This window comes from Hesperophylax consimilis, chromosome 22 (genome assembly GCF_061612785.1).
Source record: "Hesperophylax consimilis isolate HC1 chromosome 22, BYU_Hcon_1.0, whole genome shotgun sequence".
Lineage (NCBI taxonomy): Eukaryota > Metazoa > Arthropoda > Insecta > Trichoptera > Limnephilidae > Hesperophylax > Hesperophylax consimilis.
The window spans coordinates 28,498,615-28,524,039 of record NC_142857.1 but is presented as its reverse complement, the minus strand read 5'-3'; the positions used below and the strand labels follow the sequence as shown (position 1 = coordinate 28,524,039).

The 25,425-nt window shown below is 32.0% G+C and overlaps 1 protein-coding gene across 1 annotated transcript; it reads left to right on the top strand.

Annotated features, from left to right (window-relative positions):
- The first annotated feature begins 2,239 nt into the window (after nucleotides 1–2,239).
- Nucleotides 2,240–24,740, top strand: LOC149413423 (alpha-tocopherol transfer protein-like). Its single transcript, XM_089645081.1, has 6 exons — nucleotides 2,240–2,397; nucleotides 16,838–17,013; nucleotides 18,637–18,853; nucleotides 20,117–20,309; nucleotides 23,452–23,668; nucleotides 24,405–24,740. Coding segments are annotated over exons 1-6 (963 nt in total). The 5' UTR covers nucleotides 2,240–2,395; the 3' UTR covers nucleotides 24,563–24,740.
- The last annotated feature ends 685 nt before the right edge of the window (nucleotides 24,741–25,425 follow it).

The window sequence follows — 25,425 nt, the reverse complement described above, 5'->3', positions numbered from 1 at the left end:
TATGTTTCATGCATATTATACTATGTTTTATGATTTTTTAACGGATTAACAATCATTCACACACATAAACCATTAGAGTAAATTAGTTTCGGTAATTTGGCAATGAATTAACTTATTGAATAATATGTCCACGGACATTATAACAACACAAAGAATCATATAACCTTGAGATTTTCCGTACAATCATAGATAAGCATTTATATTTAGAATAGTCAAATCATTCTAAAAATCAGTTCGCGTAGGTAACTATAAAAAAGATAAGCAGTACACTACAGAGAGAATGAAACATAATGCACAATATTCGAAGGTCTTAAATAAAATATTATTTTTATTTCTCCAAGTTTGTCGATCCTGGGCGGTTCTCATCTTTTCGAAAACTGTAATCGTCTTCAGATCATCAGCCCATCTCATCGATGGGCGATCTCTGTTCCTCTATCCCAGCCAAGGAACGGCATTGATGACATCGTAATTTTTATGTCTCCGATAGCAAAGACTTGCAGATTTCTGTGTTGGGAACTCTTTGATATATTAGAAGGTTATTTTATTATAATTGTGTTTATTTTGGTAACAATTAATATGTCTGGATTTAGCTACCTGTTCATTACCCGAGGGTTGGTAATTTTCTGTTTCTAGAAACTTGTTGTCTGTCAATAATATCCCACAGGCAATTGTTACACTCTAGCGACATCTGTCAGTCTCTGGAGTAAGCTTTCTGACTAGTTCCATCTATCGCTTGAATACCCAACTTATTACCAAACATCACCGACGTTGTCAAGTTGAAAAAAAAATCATAGAAAATTCAGCTAAATTTGGATACACTTTTGAATATTTCATTATATTATTTAATGCATTATTAATAGTAATTATAAATAGTAATGCTGCAGAAGAAACAATGTCGGTGTAGGGTCCAGTAGGTAATAGGTACAGTATAAAATACATATGGTACGTTCCAGAAAGAAATACCATCATTCAGATTTGATGAGTTTCTTGTTTGGTGAACAGATCTGAATAGCTAGGTGCTTCTCACGCCTTGCTCTTCCCATCTCCTTCCCCTCCCCACTATTTTCAGACGGATGGGAGCAGTTATGACTTTTGTGCGGCATTAAAATAAAAAGTGTTTGTGTTCAGCAAGTCGATTGAAATCGTTTTCTTATTAATTTCAACGTAGACGCATTGCTATGGAATTCCCGTTTAGTAAACTGAATTAATTTTTTACATAATATGTTCGTACCTAGTCAGTGCACGTGCATGTTGAGGCCATTTATAGGTAGACCTATTTATATATGTCACGTTCAGGATTCTGCTTTTTCAGGTTGTTACACCTCAATCTGCATTCAGAGTAGCCACTACAAGGACAATTTGTCACAGAGCGGAAAGTTCCTTGGTTTCGGAACCAAAGGTCACGTGTTCGAAACCAGATACATTTTTTACATATTTAAAATAGTATATAATGTTCACCCCACGTTAGATTAAATTTCACGGGAAATATAATAAAATCGCACACAATTCGTGTATCTACCTGCCTACGTAAAAAAAAGAGACAACACATTCATATTGAAACGGTAAAGAGAACGGGTCGTTTCCACGACTCGTTCTTGAGTTCAACAGCTTGGCTGTGGAGAAGAGTGGAAAAAGACCATTCACACAGCATCCCCAAAGACGACAATTAACCTGAATTGAGTTATTTTCCTCGTGGCATATGTATAAAAAATAGTTTTTTTTTAAGCTGATAGTAAAATTTACATGTAACGAAAACAAAGATTTAAATCTCTCAGAATCAAAAAATAGGTTATGCCTAAATATAATAAAAAATAAGTTTTAAGTATTTTGTAAAGTGTCCTTAACATTATAGAAATAAGTTGTTAAAGGGTTTATACTAGATATAAAAATGTAATTTTTTATAACTTAATAAAAACATACGAAAATGGCGTTACTTGAAATGGCTGCTGGAAATTTACCGAAACTTAATTTTTTATCCCACTAACTTGTGTTTATTTTGCTTGATCATATCAATTACATCTATATTATTTCGTATCATCTGCGAGTCACCCTGTGTATTATTTAAAGTTCCTTTGCGAGATCAGGTATTTAAATTAATAAATATTATGTAAGAATCCAGTTGTTTGATACAGTCACTATCATGGACGTATCCTTACTCCTTACTCATGGCTGTAACAATTAGCAGAGAAACTCGTTTTTACAATTTCACAGTTCGGCACAGAGTGTCCGATGTTGAACACAGTACCAGGCAGGAGGTCTTTAGGTTTGCATGTTCTAAAAGACCTCTCGACAAATAATTCATTCGAAATTAAAGCAAACATTTTTTTTAATAATCATTATATTGACAAGTTTTAAAAATAATATTGTTGTTAGTGTCTTGTGAAAAAAAGTGAAAATGTAAGTTTTTATGAAGTGTTAAATTTTAAATAATAATATGTCATTGACCTTTCTGTCACAGTGTTAATTTTTGTAAGAATTCTCTTATAGTATATTTTTTAATACTAATAATGTGTGTGAAAAATGAAATTTATGTTTTAGAATGTATTTGTAATTTTCCATCAGCCATAAGTATCATCGTGATTTATTGTTGGGGTATTATGCCGTGTTGCGCTACCTACTTATTTTTATTTCGGTCAGCGTTACAGCTTCCACCAAGACGACGTATGTGTAAACATTTAATTTGTAAATATTTGTTCAGTATGTAGAACTCCGTTTTTTAAAATAATTTATACTGTAACTGTCGGGAGTCCCCGGCGCTGTCCGCTCTGTCCGCAGAGTTTTTGAAAGTAAATTAATACAGTAATTTTTCTCTTAATTTGACCATCAAGTGTGCAAAATTTCATCAGTCAATCAATTTCGAAAAAAACGGTAGATTTGTATGAAAAAACAAAGCCAGGCAATTCATTTGATTGCTTTGTGTTATTACACGATTTACTCATTAAAAATAATATAAAGTAAATTCGCGGCACGTTCCAGAGTGGAAGATACTCTCAGTATCACCCTGGTGTAAGACCACTATTCAGAATCGAAACGTTGCTTGAAATCGCTTTTGCCATGTTTGGTGACTTGACTATATCTGAATAGCCAGGTACTTGCCCATCGTCATGCTTGCTTCATCTACATTCACGCATAGTATCATATTTGTTCAATATTTTATTTGGAGTGCCACGACTCATTTGAACGTGTAATTAGTTTTCCCGGGAGTCCCCGATTTATTATTCCTTCCACCTGAACGTCATAATAATAGATTCTTCTGATACTCCTTTCTTCTTCAAAACTCCATTCGTTTTCAAAACATTTTTACTACAACCTTTTCCTGTTAATTGGTGACATAATATTTATGTAATTAACACGCATAAATATATCTCATTACTATATTTTTTAAACATTTAATATTACCTCTGATAGTTCCATTCCTCAACTATACAAGTCACACGTAATTAAGTAATTCAAAGTTTTACGACGCGTATGCCTCAGGAATTTCATTTATTCTGCATTCGGTATATTTTCGTAGATAGGTACTTTTAAACTAAGTAACCAACAAGTAGATAGACATAGAGGGTGGACTGACAAACAACTATGTCTTTATACATTCTCCTTACTTTATTCACATTAATATAACCCAAACCGAAAACCTATTATGTGGATGTTTTTCTATCTCCCTCGACGTGTACATAGTTGTTGTCTGTACTAATTGAGTTGAAACAAAGTGTTAATTCTACAATTTAGGCGTATTTAGCAGTAATCTGAGTAAGGTAACTTTACCAAATTTTGCATAATTAAGCTTCAAAGCAGGAGGAAGATCACTATCTACATTAAATTTCGTAAAACAACACCCACCCCTCTTTACCACCCCTATTTACCACCCTTTAATGTAGAATAAAGACCGGACAACGCTAGGTACTTCAGTTGATATATGTCATACTCGTACATGTAATCCGGCCTCAAGAAATGATTATTTGTTTTTGCCCTATAAATTCCAAAACTTCTGGACCGATTTCGTATTAGTGTCAAGAGTGTTTAAATTGTAGTTTGAATTGTAGATGAAGTCAGAGATGTTTAGGGAAGAATTTACGCATTTTCTAAGCACGGTAATAAGATAAGGAGTTAAATCAATCAAAGTCGATAAAGTGTAGATTTTTTAAAGTAACAATTTGGTATACAGGTAGCGAAATGTAGAAAAAGTCTGGGAGGACCGAGAAAGACTAAATTCGTATTTCTGTACTGGGTATCTATTCCCCAGTCTTGATCGCTCGCAATTTCCGCCGAAAGTACATACACTGGTAGAGTTTGTTATTCTTGAGTCTCACCGAAAGTACATACTACACGCCATACGTCAAAATTCATTCGACTTAAACAACGAGCTGGTCCAAGCAGTAGAGATCGGCAAAACTGTCAAAATCTCATTGCATCCTGGTGAATTGCCATATGCAAAAAAAAAGATCGTTTCCCGCGCGCTTTTCGAAGTTGATATCGGATTCGTTTAGTTCTGCAAAGTTTTTTTAACCACTCGGGTCTGATAAGTTTATTTTGCTAAAATCATTACCTGACATAGATACCGAGTTATGGGTAATATAATGGCTGATTAACCGGTCAAAATCCGGTTAAAATAGATGAAAATTTGCCAGACATCAACTCTGCGTCTGCACCAACCAGCTCTATTAAAAGATTTTTCTGGCATTTCGATATGTATCCACCACCTCCATTCATTTCAGAAAAAGTGCGGTAGCAAATAAAAACGTTGACGGAACGACGCGGCAACGGTTTGTTTTTGACATTTCAAATTAACTCCATAGAAACCTCAAACACATCAGAAACATAGACAATATTCACAGGGTTTCCAACACAGTTATCTCTTCAACCGTGCGACACTCAAGAATGTATAAATAGAACTTATGACAAAAGTCGTAGAGATTTTCGTTCGTAGATGGTGCATGGCGAGTAATTCGTGGTAGAGACTCTGGAATAGATACCCTGGAATGATATATCAAGTAGAAATATAGACGATAAATTGCAGGTTTTAAAAGTTATAATGTGGATATCGTGATATTACATTAAGTGCATAATAGAAAAGACACGAATCAAATATTTATGAACGATGCTACACGGTATCGCATCTTCATACATAAACACACACTTCACCACAACCTTAGATTACACATCTTCCCTGATGGTGGACACTGCAATGCTGTCCGAAACGTTGGCTAAAGAAGGAGGTAGCGCAACGCGGCATAATACCCCAAAAACAAATCACTATAATACTTTTGACCGTGAAAATCTCAAATCATACCTAACGATGAAAGAGGTGTAAGGGCAATGTGTGTCTTGGAAATGAATGGTTGAACAAATCGAGGAAGCCCGAGGAAGATGTGGAACGCTCGAGTGAAAGAATAATAGTATTTCCACATGTACCCAGTTGACAGAACCATTCATAAGTCCCGAGCAATTCCGGTTACACGTCAGATGTGTTAAATGAATATTAAAATCATATCATAAAGTTACCAACGATTCGATCCAATTACAGGATAATGTGTTATGTGTACCATATAGGCAGGTGACCCTGGTTACTTCGCTGTAGCCAATTGTAGTCATATTTTAATAAATTTAAATATATTATTAAGGAGTGATTATTTAATTTAAAACGAGCATAATGTTACAGTCGATATTACTCATTTATGACGTCCATTAAAATAAAATTGTTCAGAATAATAACGTATATGTTAACATTGTCGTTAAATCCAGCTGTGGAATTTTATAGCTCTCTAAAAATAGATTTATCTTAGGTACATAATCAATGCTAATTTAAATGTAGATAACAATTTATCCTAGGTGCTAATCAATGCTAACTTAAATATTTGTAACAATTTATCTTAGGTACATAATCCACGCTAACTAAAATATAGATTACAATTTATCCTAGGTGCTAATCAATGCTAACTAAAACATTTGTAACAATTTATCTTAGGTACATATAATCAATGCTAACTTAAACATAAATAACAATTTATCTTAAGTACGTAATCAACGCTAACTAAAACGAAGAACAATTTTTTTTTTTGGTACATAATCAATGCTAATTAAAACATAGATAACAATATATCTTAGGTACGTAATCAAAGCTAGCTAAAATATAGATAAAAATTTATCTTAGGTACATAATCAATGCCAACTAAAACATTTATGAAAAATAATCATAGGTAAAATAAAAGTATCAGGAAAAAAGTTACAAAAATTATTACGAAGAAAAAATCAACTTATACAACATCTATTTTTATTAAAAGTTAATTTTTTTGTTGGACTTCGGATTTAACTTCCTCCCCAGCGACTGGAATAATTGCTGTGAACTTTTAAAATGTCTTTTAAAACATCACAAAAAAAATATTGTTTGAGGATTGAATCTTCCTCCTCAGGGACTGTAGTCAACATTTTTTTTATTTATTGCATTTAATGTCTTCAAATTTCGTGTGCGCGCGTGTATGTAATGAGTGTATCCAAAAGTTGATAGAATGCATTATCATCAACATCGAGTCTATCTGTCGAGTTTTAGCTCGATCGGATGTCTGGATGAGTGTTAATTTCCACTTCCAAGATTCCATTTCTTTCGTTCATTCATTCATTCTTCAAAAAAAAACAAAATTCAAATTCAAATAGACGTATTTAAAAATGGAAAAAAGAAAAGTTTTAACTAGATTCCTGAAGTTTAACAGGAAAAAGAACAATGCAAAAAAACGCGATTCATAATGTTTTTAGAGACATGAAGTCACTACGTACAAAACAAAACAAATCTCTCACAAATTTAAATATAGGGGTGGTTCGACTCTATGTAGAAAACCTAGGCTTGCACAGTGTGGGTGTTAACTGTGTTAAGTTTAAATATATAAATGGTCTGACGCTATGTAGAAAACCTAGGCTTGCACAGTGCGGGTTTAAACTGTGTTAAGTTTAAATATAGGGATGGTCCAATGCTATGTCGAAAACCTAGGCTTGCACAGTACGGGTGTAACCTGTGTTAAGTTTAAATATAGGGATGGTCCAACGCTATGCAGGAAATCCGTTTGCACAGCGTGGGTGTAAAATATGTTAAGTTTAAATATATGGATGGTCCAACGCTATGTAGAAAACCTAGGCTTGCACAGCTCGGATGTAAACTATGTTAAGTTTAAATGTAGGGATGGTCCAACGTAAACTATGTTAAGTTTAAAATGATATAATTCAGTATGCAAGACTGATCTAAGCGTAATGATGATGATGATGATAATGATGATGATGATGAATGCGAATATATACGGAAGTTGAAGATGCCCGAGAAAGATATCATGATCAAGTAAACTAAATACATAAATGACATCATGTCAGTTAGAATAACAGAAGAACTGAATATATATGAAGGTGACTGAAGCAAGCAGTGTGTGCTAAGACAGAGTTGTTGGGCGGTGTGTTCTTTCTGCCTACCCCTGCAGTGAAACGGCGTAGTGGTCATTTAGTTATTCAGTTAGTTAGTTAAACAAACAATATTATAATGTATAAACTACCGGAGTTTTCATGACATTTACATGTTAATGATTGTATTTTAATACTTGATTCCTTGTGACGTTAGAGTTTAGTTGTATTGTATTGAATAAAAAATGCGGTTGAATATCTATTCCTTAACCCTTTCGAACCGTCTCTCAAACAAATTATTCTAAGAATCTCACTACTTCTTATATTCTAAATTGCTTACCTGAAGTCAGCTACATGTCATCGTAGCTTTAGAAATCAATATAATTATCACTTAAATCACCTAATTATAACTCACGCTCATAATATCTATCAGAACTCTGAGTGGTATTTTATCTGGAACTATGGAACTGGAATGACTGACCTAATTATCAATAATCTAAAAATCATGTCACTCAAACAAATCTATGCCAAAACTATACTTTAGCTTTACTCACAACAATAATACACCTGATCTATAACTAACATACCTAACAAAATCACTAAATACTTCAATCAAGGGTACATCCAAGAAGCAAAAACAAAACACAACATTTTGACTGAGAAATTAAATTTACTACGCCTTAAAACATAAAGATAGATTACCACCCTCCTACAACAAAACATTCTTAATACAATGAATCTAGAACACAGGGGATCCTGATATTTATGGAATGTTGCAACCAAAACACAGTACGATTGAAGTGAAACAACCTGTTTAATATTTAAATAATTAAAGTATGGTCAAAATAAATTGTATTACCTTTTATTTAAAATTTAAAATGTTAAGTATTTAGAAATACAAAAAATACTGTAACACACGTACCAACTAGTGTAATAGGTATAAGATTACATTATCATTTGGATTGAATAAAATCAACGTATGTGTCCCCAAATACGGAAAATCCTAGTCAGGAAAACATTATAAAATATAATTATGCTAATACGAATCAAAGCAAATAAATAAACATGTACTTAATAAAATAAAGTTTTTTAATCGACAAGATCTCGGCTGACAAAGGTTAACTGTCAAGGGTAATATAACATTTGGCATTATGATCAATAATAGTTTGTTTATAAATTTGTATAAAAAAATAACTCCGCCAGTCACGAGAATTAAATAAACTGTAAAAATCACAAGACCGAGTGTTAACTGACTCGTAAGTTCTTACAGCCAACGCAACGCCTTTGCAACAATCTCAGCAAGGTTGGCCTTACTTGAAGGCTAATTCACAATACGCGGAAAGAGATACATGAGAATTGGTTTTTGATGATAAATTAACTGCTCGGCCTTTTTCGTAAACAAAAGGAAAAAGATGTCAAAACACCCAACCAAAATGTATATTTTTTTAAATCCGGAGAAAGCAAATATCAAATTCGGATTCGAGCTGTTTTATTTATTTGTAAGGGTGTTATGGAACTCAATTTTCATGATTTTAGGCGCAACTTTGGCAATTTTGATAATTATTTTTAAAATAAGTTTTCCCTTCTGCTATATATTTATTAATTTATTTATGTCTATTCTTGAATACACATTTTACAAATGATTACAGTGGTTTATATTGTGGTACAGAAAAAGGTACAAAAAATAGATTGATGAGGTAAAACTGTGTGTGGGTAATATTGTATGTTACGTGAACACCTCACTAGGAGAACCTGTGCTTAGGTGTAAACGTGTTTGTGATTAAGTGTGACAAATATTTATGAGTTGTAGTAGAAATTTAGTTTTTATTTTTTCACAGGCACATATTCAAACATGCAAACACACATTTCTATGTGAGTGTATGTATTGTTGGATAATTCTTGAAAAACGCGTATAAATATTTAATTTTACTTATTATATTTTGGTTATGTTTGGTTTGGAATTATAATCCTTTGAAATAAGTGAATAACTTGATTTAAATTGTACAAATTGTAAATACGATGAAATATAAAATACATAAAAAATAATAATATTACAAATTAAGTGATTTGATGGCGTAGATTTAAATTATTACATACGACCGATTTAGGTTGGAACATATTTTTTTTTATTTTATTATGTGAAACCGCACAAGAGTCCCAACTGCTCCTTACCGTCTGGAGCCAGTGGGGAAGGATAGTAGATCATTAAGAGGAAGGAGGGGAAGTATCTGGCTATTCAGATCTGGTCACCAAACACGGCCAAAGCCACGTTTCAATTCTGAATCGTAGTTAACACCAGGGCGATACTTAAAGTTTCTTCCACTCTGGAACGTGCTGCAAATATACTACATATTATTTTTAGTGAGTAATTTGCGAAATAACACAAATTAATCAAATACAATCGCGACCTCCGACTACGGAGGCCATTTCCAATATTATATTAATACATCAGTTACGGCAAGATTATATTTTCAATAAATGCTTCTAATTCACAAAAGTTATTTCTGAAAAACATGACAAATTTTTAGTATTTTATCTTCTTTCATTTTCTGTATTTTATAATTTAAAACAAAAATAAATAAAAACAATAGCTCACTCCTATACTACATAAGATTTAAAAAAAATAATCATTTTGTCCGGTATTTTGGCATCAAATCTAAAATTTAAATGTTTGTTGTTTTGCCGTTTTTCTCAAATGTGAATATATTTACGAGTAAGCCAGAAATTTCATTATTTTCAAATGTGGCATGCAAATTTATATTCAATGGTCGTTAAATAAAATATTAGCCATTTTATTTTTCCCTGGATGTTTTAATCCGCAATATTATTAGCATATTAGATACTTTCGAGAACGAGTTTTTTCAATGTCAAGATATGGCAAGGATTGGAAATGCTGTTTTTTTAATGTGCGCCAGAATGACAATTCCCAACCGTCTGAAGATAGTGATTAGGTATGGGAAGGAGATGGGAAAGTACCTGTTAGTATGGTGTTCATCCGACAGGTAAATTTCTGATCGTCGTTATTTGTGATAAAAAAAAATACTGGACAGAAAATTGAAAAATTTTTGTATTTGAAAGGCAATGATCGCTACACAAATATTTTATAAATACTTTCAGCTTCATAAATCTTACAACTATTTTTCATGGGTTTGCACTTTTAGTAGCTGACTGGGAACACAAACATTCTTCTGCAATACATACACAACCAACTATCAGAGACACTCACTAACCAATAGGATGCATGATCTGGGCAACAAGTGTGGGGGTACTATTTTATATATTTACTGACTCCATTTATATAACTAAGGGTAATCTATACCAGCACTTCGTTGAATCCTACAAATTATTGTATGTTACTGTTACATCGTTTACTAATATTGTTTCACATTCAATTTATCAGATTAACGTTATTTCATGCTCTAAAAACTTTGTGTATAATTTTCGATAGCTCACTACGTATATTATTCTGTTCTTATATCCATGTAAAAGCCCGGTTGAGCGTAAAACCGAATAAAATAAATTTAATTGATAAATAATTTTACTCTTTCAAATTATTTCTAAATCAGTAATTTATTTTGCACTGTTATCCCCAATAATCCTTAATTTCTATGGTGTCGATGCAACGTCAAACTGTAGATATTTAATGAGGCAGATAAGTTGTAGCTCTAATTCTATGGATTATTATTATTGTCATTTATATTCAAGTGTGTTGACGTTTTGATAACGATCGTTTCCGTGTTTCGTATTAAATTAGTGTTATTTTATATATATAAATTTTTTTTAAATGTCGTACAGCATGAATAATAACGTATATGAATGCAAGCCACTGGATTCTGGGTACGGATACAATTTCATGAATAATAATGTCATCAATAAAGGACATCAAAAGAGCAATTAAAAGTTATTTCGTAATTGCTGCACTTAAGTATATTAATTGAATCGTATAATGAAGCTAATTAAAACCATCGTGATTATTACGCAAAGTGTAATTGTTAACTTTGTTTTTATCAAGGAATGTTACAAAGCTAGTTTTACATTAGCGACTTAGCAGCGCGATTTAGTATAATGTGCGATATAGTAAATAATATATATTAAATACAAAACTATGTCGTTGGATTGCGCTGCTAAGTCGACATTGTAAATTTAGCCAAGTATGATCTTATAATAAAGTTATATTGACTTCTTTAAATTTAAAATGACTGCAATAAAACACTTAAATACGTACGCGAGTTCATAATTCTATCATGATAGTTATAAAGAGTATAAGTCAAAGAATTATTTTAATATTATTTCATCTTTCAATCTTTGGGACAATATCTTCACATGGTATCAAAATAAAAAAATAAAAAATGTAATTCGTTAAAATTTAAGCATTTGTTATACAATATAAGTAATTACAGTTTATAAATTTGAAATCGCTCTCCTAAAATATTGTTTTTGAAAAATTATTGACTTGTAGTCTTTTTGCTTAATCTCTAAATAGTATAAAACAAATTAATTTTCCGCGTATATCTGTAATTGGACTTTGTTCTTTTAAAATGTATAATTTTACAATAATATTTAATAGGATTTCATTACCATTTAGATAATTTCTTCCGGGAGGTTATGTATAGGTACATATATTATTTTTTTAATTTAAAAATTATTTTCGGGCGCTTACATTTCTAACGCTGGCTAAATCTTATGAGATACATCAAAATAATGTAAAATGAAATAGTACATCTTCCTCACAATCTCAAAATTTTAACGCGAACCACTGTCCCCGTGCGTCGCCGGGTACACGTCAGACAGTAAAAAATAAACATAAAATCAATTTTAATTATGTTTGTGTGTTAATGATTGAATAATTTTCCGCTTATTATAATAAAGAATTGCACAAGAATGAATACAAATTAATATTGACAGGTAATTCATAACGCGGATGTGTATGTTAAGTATTTTATGCTTAGGTGAGATTTTATGGTAGGATTTAAAATTAGTAAATGAGAAATGTATTATTTGATGGTGTAACAATAATCACAGTGCAGAAATTTGTACCAACAACAAATGTTTCGGATTAGTTTAACCAGGTCAAGGTCGGGATATCTCCATGGCTATAATTTTATGGTTTTATTATGAGATTGGCCAACCATTCTTAAATTTACGATTGTAATAGAGTTACCTTCGTAAAATCCTCAATGCTTATATTATTTTTCATTTCATTTATAAAGTTTATTTTTTCCTTAATAAAATGCAGGTGTTCGTCGTTATTTCATTATATTTTTCTGTTTTGATTTGCTAAATTATTTTAGTTCCATTTTTTTACTTTGTTTTTATATTGCTTGATTGCTGTACGTGTGGTTATGTTGGGTATTATTTTATGAGAAATATAGAGATTTGCAAATAATGCAAGGCTGATGTAAGCGCAATGAAGTAATGAAGAAAGGGAGGCTTGGATGGTTTGGGCATGTAGAGCGAATGAACGAAGAAAGGAGTGTAAGTGGTGAAAGAATTCGGGGACGCCCGAGGAAGACATGACACGATCAAGTGAACAAAATGCTTAAGTCAGGTCATGTCAAGAGACAAAATAACATCAAAGTAGTAAATGGCTGTTTCTAAATTTGCCAGATCTTAATTTGTTGTCAGAAGAGAATCACTTACATTTTATTCACGAATCTTTAAGCATTATTCGTACCTACATACTATTATCTGGAATCGATATGCATTATTCGTACCTACACAATATTATTTGGAAATTATATGCATTATTCGTATCTACATAATATTATCTGGAATTTATATGCATTATTCGTACCTACATAATATTATCTGGAATCGATATGCATTATTCGTACCTACACAATATTATTTGGAAATTATATGCATTATTCGTATCTTCATAATATTATCTGGAATCTATATGCATTATTCGTAACTACATAATATTATTTGGAATCTATATGCATTATTCGTACCTACATAATATTATCTAGAATCTAAATGCATTATTCGTACCGATATAATGTTTTCTGGAATCTATACGCATTATTCGTAGCTATATAATTTAATATGGAATTTATATGCATTATTCCTGCCTAAATAATATTATCTGGAATCTGTAAGCATTATTCGCACCTACATAATATTATCTGGAATCTGAAGGCATTATTTATACCTACATAATATTATCTGGAATCTAAATGCATTATTCGTACCTATATAATATTTTCTGGAATCTATAAGCATTATTCGTAGCTATATAATTTTATTTAGAATTTATATGCATTATTCCTGCCTAAATAATATTATCTGAAATCTGTAAGCATTATTCGCACCTACATAATATTATCTGGAGTCTGTATGCATTATTCAAACCTACATAATATTATCTGGAATCTATGAGCATTATTCGAACTTACATAATATTTTCTGGAATTTATAAGCATTATTTGTACCTATATAATATAATAATAACAACATAGCATTTATACAGTGAAGTTTAGTGTCAATTCGTTTCAATAACACACTTAAAAATAGTAATTTGGTATAAGTGGTCATGGTATTAAAATTATTACTACATAAAAAAATAAAAAAATATTCGATATAATTTGGAAATTTAAAACCGAAAATTCTTCTTTTAGTTTTTTTAATAAATTTAGAAACCAATAACAATACATCTGGACTTGTTATTGTTTCATAAAATGTGGCAAGTAAGAAACACTCTTAAGGCGAAGCTTATTGCTAAATCACTTTTTTGATTAATCTTAATAATGAATTGGTGTACATTATAAATACCAAAAAATATGATTAAGATAAATTGAATGTTTTCCTTTCGTTTTGTTTGAGTAGAATACAAATAAAAAAAGTAAAGTACTCAATAAAAAATATAAATGTAAAGTACCAAAAAAAAAATTTTTCACAAGAAATGTATGAACGCGTAAAGCAAAACAACTTTTAAATACTATAGTATTATGGCTAAGATTTTCTGTGACAGTTTCATTTGATTAACTTTTTTGCTTTCTTATAAAATTATTTACAAAACAAATAAAAAACAGTTTTGTGCCTGAAATCGAAAGTTTCTAGACTCCGTTTGTCAAGCGATTTTAATGCCTATTACCTACAATATAAGGTATACCAAGAATAAACACAGTTTTGGCTTGTAGCTTCTTCTTAAGATTCAAAACAAAGATATTTGCAAGAACGAAATAAACGATAGGACCGAGCGGCGTTTCCGTATTACATAAGTTTCTTCGAATACCACACCAAGGCGGACTGGACAAGCCTGGGCGTCTGAAGTATTTTGAGGTGTCAAGTAATTAAGCCTTTGCCGTGTCATAATAGAGCAATGACAGATTGCAAATAGTGATGATCCTTGTTGATATATGTTGTTTTACCGCAAGCATATGAATAAACAGAGTGATAAGAATATTTAAAACAGTGAAGTTTAATTAATAAATAAATTTGCTTTTTGCGCGCACAGACCTCTACTTTAGTCGGCCTTAAATTTTCTGTACAACGTGTAAAAAATTTGGAATGGAAAGAACTGAACTATTTATAATAATCGAAAAAATAAGTAATTTGCTTGTTTTTTTCAAATTAAATGTTATTCCTTGGCCTTTACTAGTATTTGCTGAACAATTAAAACACTTTATCTTCTCACACGAGGAAATTTTGGCTTTTTTAAGGCAATTAACTTAGAGGTAGCAAACTTACATTACGTGTGACAGTTTAGTACTGAAACGACGAAATCGAAAGCACTACAATTGACGTACCACTTCACTTGACACCTCAATTGACTTCTGCTAGTTATATAATAATAATATAAATAAATTTATTTCCCCGTTTCTTTGCGATTCGTTCGCATTATATACTTCTATTTGCTTGTCCCTTTATCATATTTTTATATATCACCGCTTAACAAACGTTTTAATGATGATGCATTATGAACAACCAAATGATTTTCATTATAACCTTCCGCATATTTATCTAACGTCCCTAGGTAGGTTACGAGGTAGGTGCAGCTTGTCTTCTAATAATACTATGTAAAATGTTGATAAAAGGTTAGTGACTTGCCACCTTTAGTAATGTATTTTTTGATGATTTTCTGATCTATCAATAAAAATGTTTGTTGGTAAATTTTCATGTTAGAATACTATGATCGTTCTTTTAGAACAGGCCCGCTCATCTAGAATAGACTTCTCTCAGCTCTTACTAATCTCCAGAATTTGGCTGAATTTAAACGGGCTTTAAAAACAAAATTATTTAATTCATTACATTACATTCATAAATCTTTTTTTTTCTTGGCGGCCATTTTATTTTATTTTATTTAAAATAAAATAAAATGACTTTTTTAACTTCTTTTCAATTTTTTTATAATAAGCCATATTCTTAAACTTCCGTTAATAGTTTGGTTTCGGTTGTCTCCTTATTGTACCTATTAAAACGTCTGCTCAGAAAATTCTCGTTTCTGAGCACAAACTGCCTCCTGTTTTATATGATGTTTTAGTTTTAATATTCTTGTTTTGTCCTGTACTGTTATTCTAAGTTTTGTCATCACTTTGTATAAACAGTGTTTTTAGTGTTATAATATTAGATCTTTATTGGGTAAGGCACACTGTAGGAATTATTTTAAGAACCACTAATACTGAATTACCATTTTTAAGTTTGTTATAGTTAAGCGCACTTGAAGTGAAATGACATTAAACTGCGCTATATAAATGCCATTTTATTATTAGAAAATTATTACCTGTTTTTCTCCTTCATATAATCCGGACTTTTTCAAGACCCACATTAATTAATTATTTCATACAGCCCCCATCTTAACCCGCCTCACACGCTGCCCATCCCTGACGCTGTGCAGAAACGAGTGACCGGAAAAAGCAGCGAAAGAGTAAAATGACAATTCAACACACCTTAAAAATGATATTAAAGTCAGGAAAAGGAATGAGTATAAAAAAACTAGATTAAATAGGTTCCGTAGGTTAGGTATATATGTTAGTTTTTTCGTCGCTTTTAATTACTTTATATCACTTTTTAAAAGTGTGTTGAATTGTCATTATATTGAGTTATCATGGAACCCGCTTGGAATATTGTCGGCAGCGAGTTTCTAGAAAAAGGAACGGAATGGAACTCTGAGAGGATGCCACCAGAATATTAAAAGCCCTACCTTGAGTTTGTTGTCTTCAGTGTTACCACCACGAAAACTCCACGATGAATTGCACGTCACCCGGAATCGAACTAGCAACCTTTTTTCGGTTGCGTGGTAGAAAAAGTACTGTCTTGGTGTTGAAGAGGCCAAAGGGTCTTCCCGAACCAGCCTCTCTCGATCTGGCACGCCACGCTGCTGGTGGCCAGGCGCATCCTGAACACACCTCACCCGATGAATCCTAACTAATAACTGTATTTAAATGTACTAAATATTTAATAACCGCCAATTTATGAGCATTGATATTGAAACCTTAAATACTTCATATTGCAGGACTGCGGGGGTGTTACCAAGCCTCGAATGGCAGACCCCGCTGTTCGGCGTCACAGATGACATGTACCAGATAGTTACGGACCACCATAAGATCTCCGACAGAATGCTGGAGGATAGCGTCAAGCTCTATCAGGAATGGTTCGCCATGCAGCCTCATTTCCCTAAAATAAAACTCGGTGAGTTGTGCAGAAGAACAAATTACCTCAGTATATAATTTAGGCTTTAAAATGTTTATGTGAACTAATAAAATACCACTTAGGAACACTTGATTGAAAATTATTATGGCTTAAAAATATATGTGCATGTATTTCAATAAGAACGCTGCGTGGACTATACAAATTATTATTCAAAAGTACTTTTTATTATTTATTTTGGGAATCGCTATACTTTGACTGACAAAATTAATGTCCGCATGACGTCACTAGTACCTAGTACTTTGACCATGAAAACAACGTTAATTCTAAAAACCGTTTTTTTTAATGTGAATATTCATTTATTCAATTAACAAATAATTAAAAGCAATAATTAGTCATCCGAAATACTAATACAAATTGAAAATACAGAGTAAAAATAAATGCCGCCAACGGGAATTGAACCCGTGCTTTCTGATGTCCGGCCAGGGGCTCTGTATCCACTGAGCTATGTCGGCTTATTTTCAACCCGCTAAATGATTCAATATGTACTAGTATCTCAATCAACAATTACTGCTTATTATATATTTTCACCTGTATACAACCAACTTCATTTTTGTAGGAAAGACTTTGTTAGTGCTAGATTTCTCACTAGATGGCGTCGAGACATATTATATCTTCATTTATTGGTGAAATATTTATGAATTGTAAAATATTTCGAAATTGTATTAGTATTTCGGATGACTAATTATTGCTTATAATTATTTGTAATCCTTTATTCTATGCATAAAACCTTGTCTTATAAACGTTAGTTTATCATTAAAAAATAATTTATTAAATACCTTACTGGGAGTAAAATAAAAACGAAGGTCTCGATATAAACTATTCATAATTTTTCGCATTTTTTTAGGAGAGCTGTTTGAAGTAATAATTCTTGTGACTGTCTTATTTTTTATTACAGAATTTGAAATTTAGTAAGCACATGAGTATGTAATGTATTATTTTACAGCGAAATAAATCAAGCGTACATAACATGATTCGCTTATGGGACTTGTAAACCAAGAAGAAAGATTTGTCTTTGACAACATTTTCTTAGCACTCACTAAGTATTCTTAAAATAAATATGTTGTTTTCTTATTTTACTCCAGACATCAAAGACTAAATAATATGATTTTACTTTATAAAATGAACAAAATAAAAATACTGAAAATTTTTTTATTTATTTTTATACTTTATGTTTTGTCTTCATTTCGACCAACTACGCAAATGCACATATTTATATTCACCATTCTTCTTCATTCGCATAGTGGGGAGTCAGAGGGGAACTTCTAGGTCAGTGAGCCAGTCTGGGACCTCAGGCGCCCTGTGGACTTCATCAATTCCGCCGGGGAATGAATGCAGCGGGCATTCATTGACAACGTGTTCGGTGGTGTTCATCGCACCGAATTTACACCGAGCCGACTTTTCACTACATTCATAATGGATACTAAAATATTGCTCACTGTACATCTGAATTCAGGATATTGAATAAGACAGAAATTACCTGTATAAATTATGAACAAGTACATAAAAACACAAGCACAATGTTGGCGTTTTTGGTTTTTGTGTCTCCTTTTGATAGATTGCTTTTCTTTCATTTTTTTCATGGCAATAATTTTTCTTTTTCAGATGATAGATCAGCCAAAAGGCATCTTTCAATTAACAAATTCAGCGTCGAGAAGACGAAAGAGAAGGTGGAGAGTTGGCTCACCGCGCGTAGTATTATGCCGGAATTCTTCTCAAACAGAGATCCCTGGAGTCCAGATATAAGTAAGGCACTAGACTCCGTAGACTGGATCTCGATCCCTAAACGTGCGCCTGGAAATCTCAGACTGCAAATATTGAGGTAACTAACTGATGAACTAGATAGCTATCACGTCTTTCTCCTCACTGGGAATCTTTTTGGAGTTTATCTTCCACATTTACACCTGAAGTCTTGATATCTACTCCTAAAGATGCACCTGGACATTATATTAAAGTAAATCACACAAACCTGGATTCATACCACCGCCACAACAGCAAGGCAAATCTGAATTTCTTGGACAAGTTTCGTATGCCTACGGTTACAGTGTGATCCTTCACACTATCCAGTCACCTAATCTTCGACCTCTATGTACAGGATGTCCGGGGTGAAAGTGCAGTAACTTCGAGAGGTGATTCTACATGATGGTAGAAGCAAAAAAGAAAAATAATAAAAATTTTTGAAATTTCAACTTTTAGATGTACTTTTCAGCTACAAACGAAAAATTGCGCCGGCGCGCGTGTGCGTACTGCATTATTATTGCTTTTGGATCATTTGAAATCGACCGGCCGATCCTAGAATTAACACGCGCTACCCTCCTTTCCCGCGCTTTGTAGCTTGGAACAGAACATATATCATTAAAAGTGTAAATTCGTATTTTTATTTTAGTGCAGTTCTCTTTGTTCTTCGAATTTGGTTTAAAACATCATAAAACAGACGATTTTGAAGTGCATTGTTATAACTTCGAACTCTCGGTTTACGCGTCAATGGCAAAAAATAAACAACGCCACCAATCTCGCGCTCGACGAGCACACAGCGAATTTATCGGGTAAGTGTGTACGTCCACTACGGATTTTTAGTAGGTATATCTTTTTTTATAGAAAAAAAAGTTGGAATTTCGGAAAAAGGTTTTTATTTTTTATGCTCTTACCATCATGTAAAATCACCTCCTGAAGTTACTGCACTTTGACTCCGGACAACCTGTATATAAATATATAATATGCCTTTTTTTCTTCTACGATGTCTCATCCTTGAAGGACTTCTGAATCATTGTATTGTAAATCATATGTCCAGCTTTCCACATAGGTCTTCCTCAAATTTCTGCAGATTTTCTGTTTCTTGGTTTATCTCAACCAACAGAATCATGCCCTTCGCTTTCCATTCCCAGTACCTTCAACCTCACAACATACCCCTATGTGTTTGTTACATTATCACTGGCTCAAGACGGTTGGGAGTATTTCACATAAAAAAATAATAAAATAGAAGTGATCCAGAAGAAGCGCTAGAAGAATAACTGACTTTCAAATGAAGCCAGGGACTTCCTAATCGATGAAATCCGTACAAATGAAAGCTTGACTTTTTTTCCAGAATTAATAACGTTAACTTCGCCGACTACGATCCCATCTCCGCCTTTGGCATCTGCTTCATGGTGGCCGACATCCGGTACCACCTGGACATAGTGCTAGGAGATATCTACGTGTGTGACTTGGCACACCTGACCTTCGCCCAGGCGGTCAAAGTGAGCCCCTCGATCATGAAGAAAGTCATGTTCGTACTTCAAGTGAGTTTTGTAAATTTATTAAGACCCTTTTCCACAGGATTACGCAGGGATCCGATACTGATGTTGTTCTTGTTCTTATATTCTCTGCACGACGCTACTGAAATCACAATATTCTCCTTACCACCTCTCTTTTTGTTGTACGAAATGTCTCACACATTTGTCGATAATACTGCCATTTTTTCTCGACTTTCATGTTTATTTTTAATTGCTCCGCCATGGCGATGCGAGTGGTAACAAATTCGATTGGCTGGTCGCCGTGCGGTTACTTAATATTGAAATTTCATGCTTTTCCAATAACTACAATTTTTATTTATTTATTTAAACGCCCTGATGGGCTTTTACACGATACATATTTTACATCATTTACTGCATAATACAGTGACAACTGAACTGTTTATTTGTATTTTTAAAACATCAACTAAAAATTACTTTTTTTTAAGTTCACAACATATCTACAAGAAAACAACAAATATACGCAATCGCTCTTTAAATATGCTACTTAAAATGTCATTCAGGTATCTCTTGAACACAGGCAAACTTATATTAAATGTGAAAATAGATCCTATTTACATAATTTAATTAAAATAAACCATTTTGCATACTGCGTGCATGCATGCTTTGCATGTTTAATTAAAAAAAATGCGATTATTGAAGAAAAAACCATTTATGTAACTAATATTCATTTATCTCTACAAAATAGGCGTAGTTCTAGTTCTCTCGCATGACAGCGAAAAATCGTTAGTTAAAAAAATTAAGTTAAATTACATATTTTTAATTTTTGGAATAACTTAAAGTGTTATAATTAATCAATGAATACTCTTTTAGCGACTGTCCTATCTAGGAATTGAACCCAGGACCTTAGTCCTGCCAAGGCTTTGCTCAAAGTTATTCTAAAAATAAAATAAAAAATCATCCTAGAATTAAAAGTTAATAGATTTCGCACGTTTAAATAAAAACATTTATGCAATACACTATACAGATTACATTTATTTCGAAAATAATCTTGCAATCATACGTAATAACAAATGAGGTTCATTATACGCATCACAAAACCATTCAATAAACCTATTACTCTTTAACTATACTACATAAAATATCATCTAGAATATACATCATTTGGAATCCTCAATACCAAACTTATATTAACCGAATTAAAAATATTAAAAAAAATTGAATTACCTGTCGTATCGCTTTGAAAAATTATTAATGTAACCCAATATTCTTTACAAACGAAGAAAAAAATTGACGTACTGTTTCTATATAAGATCGTGAACTGCTTTTTTGAGTAACCAGTTCTATTAGAAAAGATTGTATTTCGTTGCCCTGAACGCAATACCAGATCGAATACCTTATTTTTACCCTTAAATGCATACTGTTGCAAAACTGCAACATACCGTTCAAACCACCTTTAACTCTTTGGTGTATACTTAATGCATGCCGTTTTAGAATTATCAAGTTCACGGTAATATATTTTATCGAGTGGCATCACCTTTTTTTTCTTTCGCGAATGTCAAATGTCACTTTTTATTTAACAAAGTGAAGATTCTCGAAAATTGGTTGGAGGTTAGAATTACAGTTTTGTTTTGCTGTTATTATTTTGATTTTATTAGGTAAGTAGATACAATAATACAATACTTATATGTAATAACTCGTATTTTTCCGGTACACTTATTAGTTTTGAGAAATTTTTTAGGTTTTTTTATTTTTTTTCATGCGTAAATTGTTCATATTAATTTTTATTAAATACATGGTGTTGAAAACATGCAACATTTTTTTTTAAATCAAATATATTTAAAAAATTATAAAAAAATAAAATTCTTTATATTTCCTTGCATATGCATGTAAATATCAACAAAATATTTTTTTTCCAGAAAAATAAATAAATCATGCATTTAAGGGTTAAAAGTCTTTATTCGGACGTATCTGCTAAAACTTACAATTCCCTAAGAGATATTGATATTTTCCACAGTAACCTTAAAATTTTAAAATCAAATTAACCTTTCAATGTACTTAAACCAAAACATTTTTTTTTCGTCTATCCTTTTCATACATATATATATTTACTTATAACTTTAAATATCTAGTTTTTTCCTAACCTTTAACAAGAAAAAGATTGTAAATCGAACTTAACTGGTTTATTTTTTACCCAACATCTTAAATGCAAAATTAATTCACATGTTTAACTGGATCTTTCCTAAATAAACTAAAATAAAAATGATAAAATATAGCTGTCAATCAAAACATGCTGAAGATAATGTTATTAGTTCTTGGTGGAAGTACAATACAGTTGGTGCTTGGTGGAAGTACAATAACAAATGTAGATCCTAGGAAAAAAATTGTACAGCGCCCTTGAGGTGATTTTTCACAAAAACGGCGCTTTAAATTTAAAAAATTTAAATTCTTTTTTTAAATTTATTATTATTATTATTATTATTATTATTATTAGTTAAATATGAGCAGCGAAGATATAGTTAAATTAGATCAAAGCCCCGACAAGGCTGAGTTACTTCAAAACCTCTTTTTCTGAAATTTATTTTTCAAACATTTGTTTGAGAGTAGTTTATATTATTTTCACTGATTACTTATACCTATTCCTTATTCTTAAGAGGAAGCTACAAGCCAAAAATGTTTATATTCTTGGTATACCTTATATTGTAGATAATAGGCATTAAAATAGCTTGAAAAACGGAGTCTAGAAACGTTCGATTTCAAGCACAAAACTGGTTTTTATTTATTTTGTAAATAATTTTATAAGAAAGCAAAAAAGTTAATCAAGTGAAACTGTCGCAGATAATCTTAGCTATAATTGAGTATTAAAAGTTGTTTACGCGTACATACTTTTCTATTGAAAAAAAAAAATTAGTAGCTTACATTTACATTTTTTATTGAGTAATTTATTATTTTTGTTTGTATTTTACTCAATCGAAATGATAGGAAAACCTTCAATTTATCTAAAGTATATTTTTGGTATTCATAACGTACACCAATTCGTTATAAAGATTAATCAAAATAGTGATTTAGCATTAAGCTTCGCCTTAAGTAGAACCAGAATGCCCCTCAGGTCTGTCTTACAATTGATATGCCCATTGTATACCATTATTTAAAAAATAGAGAATGTTAAATTATATTTTCAATGTTATAGAAATGTTACGGGTCCAATATAAAAGGCATGCACATCCTAAACCTCCCTCCTTACGCTGAGTTCCTGGTCACTATAATGAAAGCCTGCATGAAGAAGAAGGTGGCGGATCGGGTCTTCATTCACAAGTCCATAGACGATCTCCGCAAGGTCCTGCCTAAGGACCTCATTCCCAAGGACATGGGAGGGGATTACCCAAGAACAAGTGATGATCTTGCAGGTAATAAAATCTTACCTCCAATAACATCTGTTAACAAAAGAAACCTATATAGGTACGTATTTTGGGAAGTATTATTATAAGACTTCATACGTCCAGAGCTAGTGGGATTGTTGCATTCATCGTTTGGATTGTATGTTTTGATGATGAAGGGAGAAGGAAGAAGAAGCAAATGGGTAAATATAATTTTGGGAACTCATTGATTTTTAATACATCTATTTGAATTACACTTTTGTTTTCAGTAATAAATGAGTTCAAATCTAGGAAGTGAAAATTAACCCACTTCACCGTATCCGATTGATTTGAAACTTGACAAATAGACTCTTTGTTGATGACAGTACATTCTACCAAATTTTTAAGTCAATCACGTACACACACGCGGGACATATTCGCATTTCTCCGAAATCAGTTTTATAAATCAAAGTCTCCCTTGGAAGGAAAGTACAGTCCTCAGGCAAATCATTTTTATTTTAAAGATATGGTTTTAAGATTTTATTACTAATTTAAGTTTATTTTACGGTTAATTTTTTTCAATAGTTGTTCTGGCGTTAGATGCTTCATAACTAATTGTTATCAACCAATCTGTCTGTCAAATGCCAACTGACAAATGTCATCCAAACCAAAATGGCAGCTAAACAAATTCAGCTTGGAACATAAAACGCAACCTGTGCTTCCTACTATAATATAATTTGCTATAATATGAATGAATAATAAAACTGTTTTGTTTTTTTAACTCCAGAGGACATGCGAAAAGCAGTCAGATCTCCAGAGTGGAGGAATTGGTACCTGGACTATGAAAATCAAAAAACTGATGAGACCAAAAGAAGTAAACAGTCGGAGACCGTGGACGATCTTTTAGGAATGATGGGTACCTTCAGGAAGTTGGATATCGACTGAAATTATAAAAATATGAACCTACTATAATACTGTCGGGGCTTAGTGATAATACTCATCCAACAAACCACAGAATAAATATTTTTATTCAATAAATAATGTTTCTTAATTGTTTTGTTTTTAGAAATTGTTAATTCGTCTTGAAAATGTAAAAATTACTGTAGATACAACATTTTACGATTGTTGTCTTTGGTAAAAACATATTAAATGTGCGATTGCAGGTGGAATATAAATGTAAATCCATGTTTGCATTAAAATTTACACGCTTAACGAAAACAAAATTATTTATTTCAATTTATAAAATCTACCAGCAGGACTCCATCGCCTTGTAGCGGGACAAATAGATTCATACGTCCGTCACTCCTGGACACATTGACCCCCAGACTTCTATCCACCCCTCATACTTGTTTCCTTCCTAGAACTTCCACTCTTTTTTTTCTTTAAAAAAGATTACACACAGCGTTCCCAAAGATGAAGTAGGCCCTGAAGGAAATTATTTTCAAAAAAACAGCACATGACTGTCATGTTTGGTACAGAAAAGAAAACGCCTGATTATTCAACTTGACTACTATAAATTTAATAATAAATGTAAATAGCACAGTCTTTCAATGAAACAATTCGATAACAGATGATTCCCAAACATTTTTTTATATATTTGACTTGTAAAAAGTAGGGCTTAAGTGCCAGAATGTTAAAAATGATGCAAGTGTTTAACATTATGTATTTTTTTTTCTGCAGAATTAAGTATATATTCGAAGTAAGTTGCATTCCTTTTTACTACTTTGAATTAACATAGCAATATCTTTGTCGGTACTAAGAACCTAATTAAGGTTATTGGTGCTAAAGCCCAATTTTATTTCAGGTCT

What these genes read in the sequence shown, in the direction of transcription:
- LOC149413423 (XM_089645081.1), top strand. An exon ending in TTTCCCTAAAATAAAACTCG is followed by an intron (nt 17,014 to 18,636) that starts GTGAGTTGTGCA and finishes TTTCTTTTTCAG; the next exon opens with ATGATAGATCAGCCAAAAGG. An exon ending in AAGTCATGTTCGTACTTCAA is followed by an intron (nt 20,310 to 23,451) that starts GTGAGTTTTGTA and finishes TCAATGTTATAG; the next exon opens with AAATGTTACGGGTCCAATAT.